At 29.7% G+C, this 12,516-nt stretch overlaps 1 protein-coding gene across 1 annotated transcript in view; it reads right to left on the minus strand.

Moving 5' to 3' along the window:
• Positions 1–12,516, minus strand: part of side-IV (sidestep IV) — a 125,238-nt gene that overhangs the window by 106,083 nt on the left and 6,639 nt on the right. The window contains exons 2-3 of the mRNA XM_065503064.1: positions 11,513–11,645; positions 9,722–9,930 (exon numbers count right to left, since the gene is read on the minus strand). Of these exons, the coding sequence (XP_065359136.1) occupies positions 9,722–9,930; positions 11,513–11,645 (342 nt within the window). The remainder of the gene's footprint in view (positions 1–9,721; positions 9,931–11,512; positions 11,646–12,516) is intronic.

The following is a 12,516-nucleotide window of genomic DNA, read 5'->3' on the forward strand; positions in this document are numbered from 1 at the left end:
ATTTAAAAATGAGTTACTTTAATTGTCAATGCCATTGAAGACAAGTAAGTACTTACCGCAACTGCTTATAAGTAAGTCTTTACATAAATATCATTGCAACTAACGGTCTTACTTGTAAAGCCGTTTTCAGTAAAAACGGACTAGAAAATAAACAGTTATATAACAGATTCTAAATAAGTAATTATACGACAACTACTATGTAATGCAGAGGGTATTTAACAAAGAACTAGTTCCTTAATTATTTTATTATTCAAGTTGAATTAGCGCCTATGATTTGGCCTTACTGAGAAGCAATAAATAAGCGAAAAACATTGAAAGAAAATAAATGAGAAACTTACTGCTATCCATTACAGTGAAACAGATTGTAAGTGAAATATTTTAAAAATTTAAAATCTGTAATATCAAGCCATCACGAATATCTTAAAACATAAAACAACAAAATACATTGACTAACATGTATTTTGTTGTTGCAAGAGTTAGGTTATTGACAAAACCCAGAGGTTTTTTTTAAAAAAAATTCCACACTTATTGGCAAAACCGTTTGCAAATACTTGTAACAAATCTGCAAATATTTTCCTCTTAGTTCCGTTGTTGTTTTTTTGTGGGGGGTTTTACATTTATTAATAATATCATTTTGTTCGAGGTCCTCATCTGAGATAAAATTAATTTCATTTCATGAGGATTTTAATTGAGTTTTGTCAGATAACGTTGACGTTGAGGCACAAAAAATTTACAATTTCCCCTAAACTCGATTTGGAAAATTCAAGAATTTAAGAAATCCCAAAAATCCCAGTATTTTAATAAACGGGATTCCCCGTTTGGCATCTTTACTCGAATGTGATATGTTCTTATGGAAACTCTAACTACAAAATAACAGCTACAGTCTACAGAGCAGTTATAGTGATAAAATGTAACGTAACTGTAAAATTTTAACCTGTTAAAAATATTAAAAAATTTTTTGAAGAAAAAACTACATGTGTAATTTTCACCAGACACACAGAGTTCTATAAAAATGTTAAAATTTTAATTTATTTAAATTTTGCTCTATTTTCAATACCAAAAATTTAAACTTCTATAAATTAAATTCTACCACAAATAAAATTGTTTGTAAAAAATTAATTAAAAATATTTTTTTTCATTTGAGCAAAATTAGCGTGTTTCGGAAATAAAAGTGTCCTGCAAAGTATTTAAAAAATCTCCAAATATTGAGAATTTTTGCCCTAAAGTTTAACTTTACATAAAAAATAAGTGTTTTTTGAATGGACCTGGTCCCCTCGGTAACAAATCTTTTTAATTTTTTTTTCATTTAAATTATTTTGTGAAAACTTAGCTTTCAGAAAGTGTAAATTCCCTATACATCCTCTTAGAAATTTTTTGCGATAACTTAAAAAGGAAAAAAGTTCTTTTTTCCCAAAAAAATAACGAAAAATCGGCTTTTCAAAATTTTTTAAATTCAAACTTTGGACTTAGTCATTATTTTTAAACAGTTCTTTTCTTATTTGACACATACGTATGTTGTTAGTCCAATGAAGGAAAACTGGAGAAAATCGGAGAATATTTGGATACGCTGTTATCACAAAACTGGAGTAGGTTGGGTAAAAATGTTGAAAATTTAAGCTATAAAAGACAATTGATAGCTACGACTAGGTCTTTTGTAGCACTCAATGAAAAGATTTTATGTGTGTAATTTTTTTGTAATCGGAACACAAACGAAGAAATAGGATAATTTTAAAAATGTAATATACCCGAGGTGTCCTACTTTGAGGACCCTTTGTCGCGGCCCTGGTGGGCCCATGAGGTCCACGTTCAGAACTTAAACTCGAGAACACTTCTTCTTAGCGCATGTGAAATTTCATTCAAACCAATCTAACCATTTACAATTTACAGATTTATTTTCATCTTTTTTTCTATACCACTATGTGTCGCTTACTATAAAATTCGTTTACTGTAAAATGTAAACATTGACTTACGATAAAATCTTACCCCCTATAATTTTGAAGTTATTAACAAATTTGATATTCTGAGAACGCTAAAACATCAGTCGGTCCATAAAATTTTAATTTTTGCAATAAAAAAAAATTTATAAAATGTCGCTTACGATAATTTGACGCTAAGGGCTCGATATGTTAAGTCAACTTTACGGTTACATTCCATCAACGATCGACTAACCCAGCCATTAAGCCCTGTTTACGTTATACCGCCAGAAGTGTGATCTGTAAAATATTGTGTAAACATAGAGATGAGACGTAATAGTCAAAAACCTAACACTTGTATCAGACATATGACTTTTTTCTGTTTTTGTTTGACAAAACGGAGTGTCTTGTCTCTAAACGTAACATATAATGAAATCATTTGATATTTCTTAATTATTTGAAATCTTTGGAAAAACAAGAGATTCGTATTAGACCAGGGTTGCATTTTTATGTAAAAAATGTAAAAAAAACTAACTGCTGTAAAATTCTTTTTTCATACGGATCGGGAAAAAGTCAAAAGTCTTTCATCACATTTTTTTTTTGATATTTCGCAAAATTGTACGAAATGTCTCACCTTCTAAAGGACCCTTCAATGGTTACAATAAATACGTGCACAGAAATTGCCAATCATATTCCGTTTATGTTACAGGTGTTTACCAAGAGATTTTATTGTTATTTAACATAACCATTATTTTATGTATTTTTTTGAAAAAGAGTTGATATAATAACCTAAGAATTGTAGTATTTTTCTACGATTTTTTAACGCTAATAAATATTAATTAACAGTAATAAAAGTCCATTCAATTTATAAAAATATAATTTTGTTAATTGCAATACTGTCAGAGGAAATGGTCACCTTAATCTCTTTGCCGCTACACACGCCTAAAGTTCAGTAATTACAAGTTGGAGAAATTGTGGGGTTTGAAATACATATATGGGGCATTTCGTGTCAAGTGAACCAACTTTTGAAATCGATGTCTCTCGATCGGGATGAACCAAGGTTAGTTCTATTGGATAGTAATTCAGACACAATTTTTCAACAAGATCGGTGGAGAACTCTCTGAGTTCGAGGGTTCAAAATTTGACATTTTGGCCAAGCAGGTGTTTTTTCTTATCCATGTAACTTATTACCTATTGTTCTTAGCAATATGTGTCCCAAATAGTTTAGATAGCTCTTTCTTCAATCTTTCGAAAAAAAATATTTAATAATTTTTTTCCGAAAACAAAAACTTTTTGACTTTTTTTTTTCAAAATGGGCCCTTTGTTTTTCTTAAAATAAAGCTTAGTTATTTTCCTAGAAGACCTATTTGGTCGCTTAGTGGTATGTGAGTTCGCTATCTATCAAAATAAATGTTTTGTAACTCAAAACATAGAATTTTGACTTTTTTTGCAAAATCAAAAACTTTGTTGACTTTTGTTTTTCAAAATGGACCCTTTTTTAATATTTTTTTTACTCAAACAAAAGCTTAGATATTTTCCTTGAAGACCCTTTTGGTCGCTTAGTGGGATATCTATTAAAACAAATATTTTGTAACTCAAGACATACAATTTTTGACTTTTTTTTTTGCAAAATCTAACTTTTTTTTCCAAATGGGCCTTTTTTAATTTTTTGTTTGCTCAAAAGAAAGTTTAGGTCCTTTCCTTTAAGATATTTTTGGTCGCTTAGTGATACAGTTCTCGAACGATCTTGTTGAAAAATTGTGTCTAAATTACTATCCAATAGAGCTAACCTTGGTGCAAATTTCATCCCGATCGGAAGACATCGATTTCCAAAGATGGTTCACTTGACATGAAATGCCCCATATATGAAATACAAACATACAAATCTACATACGATCCTATTAATATAAAGGAATTTATTACTTTAACTGTGATCGAAACAACACATACATTTACGTTTTATTCTTCTACATACAGAGGCACACACGTATTCCTCGGAATTGTCCATGGCCGCATCAGTATGGCGATGCTGGTGATAGTAGCTGTTTTACTCATTCTGCTGGTGTGGTGTGGTTGTTATGATGGTTGTGGTGTTGTTCCTTTTGGTTGAATTTGTAAAATATTTTTGCTGGATAACATTCGATATTGCAATATGGTACGCATCGCCAAGTTATATACGTATGTACTATATTACGTTGTTGGTGTGTATGTTGAAATTTTTCACCCGTTCATATTGCCAGCAAATGCTTAACAATATTGTATGGAATGTATGAGTGTAGTTGTTGCATATTAGGATGGTCCAGAAAGGAAAATAAACCGAATTTTATTGAAATTTATAAACTCCCATATGTATATTAACTACAAGGTTTTAATCTTTTCTGCTGTAAATCTAAAAATTAGTTTTCTAACCATTATATGAAATTTATTGTGTGATTATGTTTTAGTTTTTTTTTTGATCGTGGGCTCCAATTTGTCAAATACAATTTTGGCAATAAAATTTAAAATGTATTGAAATTAGCAACAGTTTGAGCTAGAACTTATGACTGGCTGAGCATCAGGAATATAAAATTTTTCAAAGATTTATGTTTTTCTCCAGTTTCATTCCCAGATATTTTTGACCTGTGTAAAAACAATTTTTTTATAAATGAAACCTCCAATACGAATGGGCGTTGAAATTTTTCAAAACAGTTATACTCTTTTGCGTAATTTTAAAATGTTTTTCCTCACTTTTACACAGCAACACATTTTGCTTTCAGATAACTATGTATGATGTAAAATGGAAGCTTTATTTTGCTTGATGTTAAAATATTTTAGGGGCTTATAATTTTGTAAACCAAAATATAACCTCAAAAAATATCCTTAAATATTTTTTTATAAAGGGTGTTTTTAAGAGGGTTAGCACCATAGAAAATTATACATAGAGACGATATTGTCTGGCATTGTCTAGCATGTATTTTGTTGTTGCAAGAGATAGGTTTTTGACAACAGACTTAGGTTTTTGACAATTCCGTCTCGTCTCTATGTTACCCTATGTGTAGCACTTTTATCTGTGACAGCTGATTTGACAGTTCTTGGTTGTTTTGAGCTTAGTTTGGTTTGGACATTTATTATGAATAGCACAGATATAATAAAGATTCGCTTCAGCTCATAGCTATTCCTTACTTACGATGACGTTAAATGTGTGATACGTATCTGCTCATCATCTGTGATGTATAGACGATATTTAGGACGTTACAGTCAACGACCAGCTCGTTTATGTTATTCGGCACCATTAGATTAATTTCTTTGGGGATATGTAAAGTATATGCAAAAAATCTATTGATCCCTTTTAAGCGAATCTTTTACGCTTTATTAGCGAAACATACCTGATTTACTTCACAGGGTGTGTGATAATTGGACCTCTATGTTAGTTGTGGTGGCAACATTCCCGAGATTATATTTCAACATTAATGCTAATCTAATGATCTAATTAATAAAGCCAATTGGATGGATTTCAAAAACGTTTTTCTCTGCTTTATTTCAATTTTAAGTTCTCCTTCTCTATTAAAAAACAAGTAAGAAACCCTACACCAATCTAATTATGGACCAATCGCCATAAAATTAGGTAGCATGATTTATGTATATATGAAACCTTTATATGTTGAATTTTATTTGAATACCAACATTTTTAAGAAATCTATACTCATTAAAATGATTTTCGGAAGTGATCATTATATGGGAGCTATGAATAATTATGCACCGATCGTTATAAAATTTATTAACATGACTTTTGTATATACATACATTATTTGTGTTGAATTTTATTGGAATACCAAAATTTTTAAGAGATTTCTGCTTGTTAAAGTGATTTTCGGAAGTAGGCCTATTGGTAGCTATGACTAATTGTGGACCGATGATCACACAATTTCGTGAGGCGAGTTCGGCTTATATAAAACTTATTTTTGTTTAATTTGGTTTGCATATCTATATAACTAAGTATTTATGAGAGCTTAATTTTGTCAGTCTTTTTCTTTCAGATAGGGCAATCCTAACCAAATTCAATAGGCTTCATCTTTGGGACAAGAGAAGAACTTATACCAAATTTTGTCGAATTATATTTGAGGTGGGTGTTGGGACAATATTTTTGCACGTTACAAACATTAACACTAACCCAATAGACCCTCCCAACTATGGTGGTGTAGGGTATAAAAACACCCTTTATTTCGATTTTAAAAAATCTGTCTTTATCTTTCAGATAGGGCAATCCTAACCAAATTCAACAGGCTTTATTTTTGGGACAATAGAAGAGCTTATACCACATTTTTTCGAATTTTCTTTGAAATTGCGACTTGTAGTTTAATCATAATCAACTCAGAAAGTGATCCTGAGCAGATTTGTATACTTTAAGGTGGGTGTTGGTACAATATTTTTGCTCGTTACAAACATTAGCACTAACCCAATATACCCTCCCAACTATGGTGGTGAGGGTATAAAAACACCCTTTATTTCGAATTTAAAAAAAGCAAATCGGCGAAATATTATTTTTAGGAAAATATATCTTGCCCGTTTTGTGGGAAATATGGAGGAAGGCAGTTTTAGCATGCCTAACACACATAAGAAGCACATTTTTTTAAAAAAAATTTGTAGAAAAATTCTCAAAATTTTTGGATTTTCCTCATATGTATGTAGTTTATTTTATACTTTTTGAGGCCACTTTTAAGGACTATTTTGTGAAAATTGTTGAAAATATTCAGACAAATCGTACATGATAATATTTTTGAGTTCATCCTACTGCTCATGTATTTGAATATCTATGTCTGCATGTGCGTTGATAGGATGTCGTTGCAATAAAACTTTTGAATTGCTTTGCCAATTCAACGCTTTTTTTTACACTCATTCAGACAGATAAACTACTATCTACAGACAAATACTCGCAGTGACATAAATACAAATCTACATACACATGGGTTCGATTGCCTTTTAACTTATTGTTCAATTTTTATGTCGTTTTCCTGCTGTTGCTGCAACATGTATAAGTATTATAGACACATACACCGAAGTTGTATAACTGTATACATTTCTTTTGGTTGCATGAATTTCTTACTATTTAAGCCAATAGTCATGGGTTGCTGCTGTATCTGTATCTAGGACAAAACGATTTTACTTTTTTGTTTGGTACAACTGAAACCTGAAAAGTACTAAAGTACGTCTGTAAAATGTAACTTTCAGTTATATTTTCATATGGTAAAGTACTAAAGTACATTCGTAAAAAGTACCAATATAGTAGTATTTTCAGTTATATTTTCATTTGGTAGATTAGCTCGGTCGATCTGGTACAATTTGTAATTTGCATTACACATCACTGATCTAAAAGCACTGTTGTGGCAGTATTGGTTTATTTCTTCATATTCAATAGGGAATTTTATGATTATGTAGAAGACAATTGTTATGAATTTTCCGATATTTCCTATATATGCAGACAGTATATAATTTACATATCGCTCACTTGCTGCAACAACGTCATAATTCAAAAAAAGTCGTTTCGAGAAAAACGGCTTTGAATGTTTTATGACATTTCACAATTTCTTAAATAAATTTTCAACAAATCATACGATTTCCGAAATAAAACCTGATTATTTCGGAAATAAATTTCTAATTTGTATTTAACCCAAATTTTTACTTGTCAAATATACGAGAAAACATGAATTTTTATTTTGACGTTTTCAACAAAAATCACTCTCATACTAAAAATTATTGACTTTTTTAAAACTGAGAAAACTATATGAAAGAGTAATGAACGGCGCATATTTTGTATTACTCAGTTCAAAACACCCGGATTTTGAGTTATGACGTTGTTGCAGCAAATGAGCGATATGTATATTTTTAATAACAATATTAATAATATTTACAATTGCAGGGGCTGGGTTTGGTGTGGATATTATTGGCAAATTTAACACACACATAACCAGTAGTGATTAACAAATTTTACTTTATCACATAAATACACAAAACAGTAAGCAGCAACTTAATATTTTTCCCAGGGACCGAAAATAATAATTATTCTTGAAATTTCTAAGGAAAAAAGCCATCACAGGATAATATCGGAGAGTCAAGTCAAGCATACCATTTTGATTGTTTTCAAATATAATTTCATAAAATAACATGCTTTTTAAATTCTTGATTTTTATTTTTTTTGTCAGAAATAATTGTTATTTTCTGATTTTTATTTTTTTTGTCAGAAATAATTGTTATTTTTGATTTTTATTTTTTTTTTGTCAGGAATATTTGTCGGACTTTGAGTTTTATTTTTTTTGTCAGGAATATTTGTCAAACTTTGAGTTTTATTTTTTTTGTCAGAAATAATTTTTATTTTTTCATTTTTATTTTTTTTGTCAGATATATTTGTCAGACTTTGATTTTTATACCCTTCACTGTGAGTGGCATGGGTATAAGTTTGTCATTCCGTTTGTAATTTCTACATTTTTCATTTGCGACCCCACAAAGTATATATATTCTGGATCGTTATAGATAGCGAAGTCGATATCGCCATGTCCGTCTGTCCGTCTATTCGTCTGTATGTTGAAATCAACTTTCCGTAGCCCCCAAATAACTTACAAACATGATTGATACATCAATATATCGGGAATTCTTCCGGCTCGGTTGCCATTTAAAATCGGCCCACAAATGGCTGAGATAACGGGACAACCTCGATTTTTGGCCTATTTTTGATCTATATCTGGATAACTAAGTCATTAATATAGGCATTATGGATATCTAATGATAGATATTTCAAAGTCCATTGCAACGATGTATGTATATAAGGCTTTGACCTACAATGGGTCAAAATCGGGAAAAATATTTTTTAACCCGAATTTTTTTTTTTAAAAAAATTTTTTTGTTCATAAATTTTTTTTTACCAACAAATTTGTTTTGTCATAAATTTTTTTTTACCAAAAAAATTTGTTTGTCAAAATTTTTTTTGTTTCCAAAAAAATTTTTTGGTCATAATGACTTAGTTATCCAGATATAGATCAAAAATAGGCCTAAAATCGAGGTTGTCCCGTTATCTCAGCCATTTGTGGGCCGATTTTCTCGATTTTAAATGGCAACCGAGCCGGAAGAATTCCCGATATATTGACGTATCAATCATGTTTGTAAGTTATTTGGGGGCTACGGAAAGTTGATTTCAACATACAGTTGATTTCAATAGACGGACATGGCGATATCGACTTCGCTATCTATAACGAAATTATAAACATATATCTATGTAGAAATTATAAACGGAATGACAAACTTATATATACCCTTGCCACTCGTGGTGAAGGGTATAAAAATAAAAATCAAAGTCTGACAAATATATCTGACAAAAAAAAATAAAAATCAAAAAATAACAATTATTTCTGACAAAAAAAATAAAAATCAAAGTCTGACAAAAAAAATAAAACTCAAAGTTTGACAAATATTCCTGACAAAAATAAATAAAACTCAAAGTCTGACAAATATTCCTGACAAAAAAAATAAAAATCAAAAATAACAATTATTTCTGACAAAAAAAATAAAAATCAGAAAATAACAATTATGTTGTGATTTTTATTATAAATGTCATAATTGTTACGGTCCCTGATTTTTCCCATAAGAAAATTAATTTTCATTATTCTGGTATTGTTTTAACCCAATATTCCTTAAATGTTGCACAAACTGGCACACATTTGCATATTGTCATCTGGCATTCATTATGTGTCTTATGGTGAAATTAGCTTTGTTTCAATCCCACACAAGGACACATATTTTTTCACATTTCGCAAGTATTCTGGTTTAATTAAACTTACCAATTACTGTTAAATTGATTTTGAGATTTCTTGTGGGTGAATTACGAAAATCAACTCGACATCTGTAGACACCTTCATCTTCTAAGCGCACATTGTCAATTTTCAATTGTGCTGGATGTGATGTACTACTGAAGTAGGCTCGTGGTCCAAATGCTGTTGGTGATGACCATAATCTCGCCTGACCGAATTGTCTCCCTCGTACATCGAAACTGGAGAGAAATAATAAGAAATATAAAGTTAAAGATTTGTTTGAGAATATCATTTTAAACAAATATTAAACAGTGCTCGAGTTTAGTGTAAAGATATATTTTAAACAATTAATTTCGTTAGCAATAATTTATTTTAAATAATTGTAAGAAAACTAATCATTTGCCTGTGCCGAACCTTGTGTACCCTTGAAGACCAAGAACTGGATGCTTTACTACCCTCCTCTATCAAAATTTATTGGTCGGACCTTTTTGTGTTGTACAGTGTTATTTATTGACAATAAATAAATTTTCTGATATAGGGGTTATATGGAGGTGGGGTCAATTATGGACCGATCCTCACAAATTTAATATAAACCGATTAGCCGGTTTTTTTTTGAAGACAAAACCGATTTTTTCAAAAACACCCTGTTTCGGTTAAACCGGAAACCGGTTTTCCAAATTTTACGGTTTTTTGGACACTCTAGTGTGGGGATTAGGGACAAATGTTGCCCGATTTTCGCTATATACAATACCAAAATTTACATAACTATGTCTTATATACTGCTACAACACGTGGATGCCTGAGTTATCTGGGCGATTTCAAAAAGCTTTTTCAACATACAGACGATTCGAAATTTTCAGGAGATGGTTTGTAAAGAAAAAAAATTAAATTAAAAAATTACGGCTAACACCGGCTTTTTTGAGTGCAGTCAACTGTAATAAAAAAGTCCCTAAAGTATGCAATACAAATTTAGATATTTTATTTGCAAATAAATAAGAACAGGCTGGTGTGAGTGGGTTGGAGAAACTTGACGAACTAACATTAGTAAATGCTACCGGGCGAAGCCGGGGCGGTCAACTAGTATTAAATAAATTACAAGCGGAATGACAAACTACCCCAAACTGTTTTGTATATTTAATACCGGTCAAAAAATGAACCTAATTAATCAAATTTATTTTAAATTCATAAAATAATTTTCATAAATAACTTTCATCTAAGACTAAAAGGCTTTTTGTTAAGTATTATGGTATTTGTATAAGTTTAAAAATCCTTAATTATGCTTAATAATCTTTTTAACAATAAATTCGTAAAAACTAACCACTTACAATTCTTGGGAACGTACTACAAAGTACATATATTTATTTATATTTATATTTATTCCTAAACTACTTAATAAATTATATAGTTTTTAATGTTGCTTGTGAAAATACTACCTTATTAATTAAATAATAAAATAAAAATCTGAAATAAACCCTAAAAAACTTAAGCAAGTTAAATATGAGGATAAGCAACACTTTGTCCCTTTATACATAAAACATGAATTTCAACATAAATTAAATCACTTAAAATATATAAGGAAGTGTCGGTTCTTTTTATTTTCCATTTCTCTCTCTCTCTTTCTCTCTTTACCCTGACTTGGGGTTTTGAAACATTTTTTTTTTATAAACTCATTACTTTTAAAATCCAGAATCCTTTTGTACATAATAATGAAAAAATTACTAATAAAGTAGTATGTTAAGTTGAAATGAAACAAATAATAAAATTGTTAGAGCAAAAAACTAAACTAAAACCGGAAACTATGGGGATAATGATGTTACTTACTTATAAATGGGTTCACCATCACCCTCACGAAACCACAAAACCATATAAACAGCATCGTCACGTTCCATTGGTGTTATATCACACGGCAGCATTGCCTGGCGTCCCAATACACCCTGAACTGAGGTAAGAGGCACTAAAAGAGATAAGGTTGCAAAAAAGAGAATAATATATTATAATATTTACCAAAAAAACAAAACAACAAAAGTAAAACTAGAAATGAAAAACTAACAAAATGTGAAAATAGAAGAAATTGTAATAAATATACGAGTAAAATGCAAATTGAAAGTTGTTTGTACTTGAGCGTTTGTGGGTGGAAGCAAATATTGAACTTATTTTATTTTCATGTAAATAAATTGTAGAAAAAATGTCTTATTCGTTTTTCTGTGTAAAACGAAGCATTTTGAATAAGCTAATGAAGTTTGCTGTTTGGGAAGTGATCAAGTTACAGAATTTCAATATCAGTTTTAAAATTCATTAAAAACCACTTCTGCAAGAAACAAATTACGACAATTCAATTGTCATATTAAATAACGAATTCGTCAATACAATTAATTTTTTAATTGAAAAGGCACCAACAACCGATTTCTTAACTATAGAAAATTTTTATGTCACTTAACATCCAACATTATTTTTTAACAACTAGTTTTTCATATTGAATAAATAATTGGTTAACAATCAACTATTTCTATTTAACAATGAGTTTATCCTATTAATAAATGAAATTGTCAAATAATGCAATTAAGATTCTATTTTAATAATAATTTTATTGAAAGTAACAAAAATATTTATTTTTGTCTAATATTCCAAAAAATATAACAATTTACAAAAATTGTTATAAATTTTAGTCAAATCTTAACAATTTTTTTGAACGATTGTTGCTCAGAAATTGTGGCAAATTTCTGGAAATAATATTTCTTTAAATTAAACACACAATATTGACAAAATGGTTTTGTCAATAAAAAAAAACATATGTTTCACTAAAAATTAGGTTTTCATTAATAAAA

The sequence above is a fragment of the Calliphora vicina genome, chromosome 1 (genome assembly GCF_958450345.1).
Source record: "Calliphora vicina chromosome 1, idCalVici1.1, whole genome shotgun sequence".
NCBI lineage: Eukaryota > Metazoa > Arthropoda > Insecta > Diptera > Calliphoridae > Calliphora > Calliphora vicina.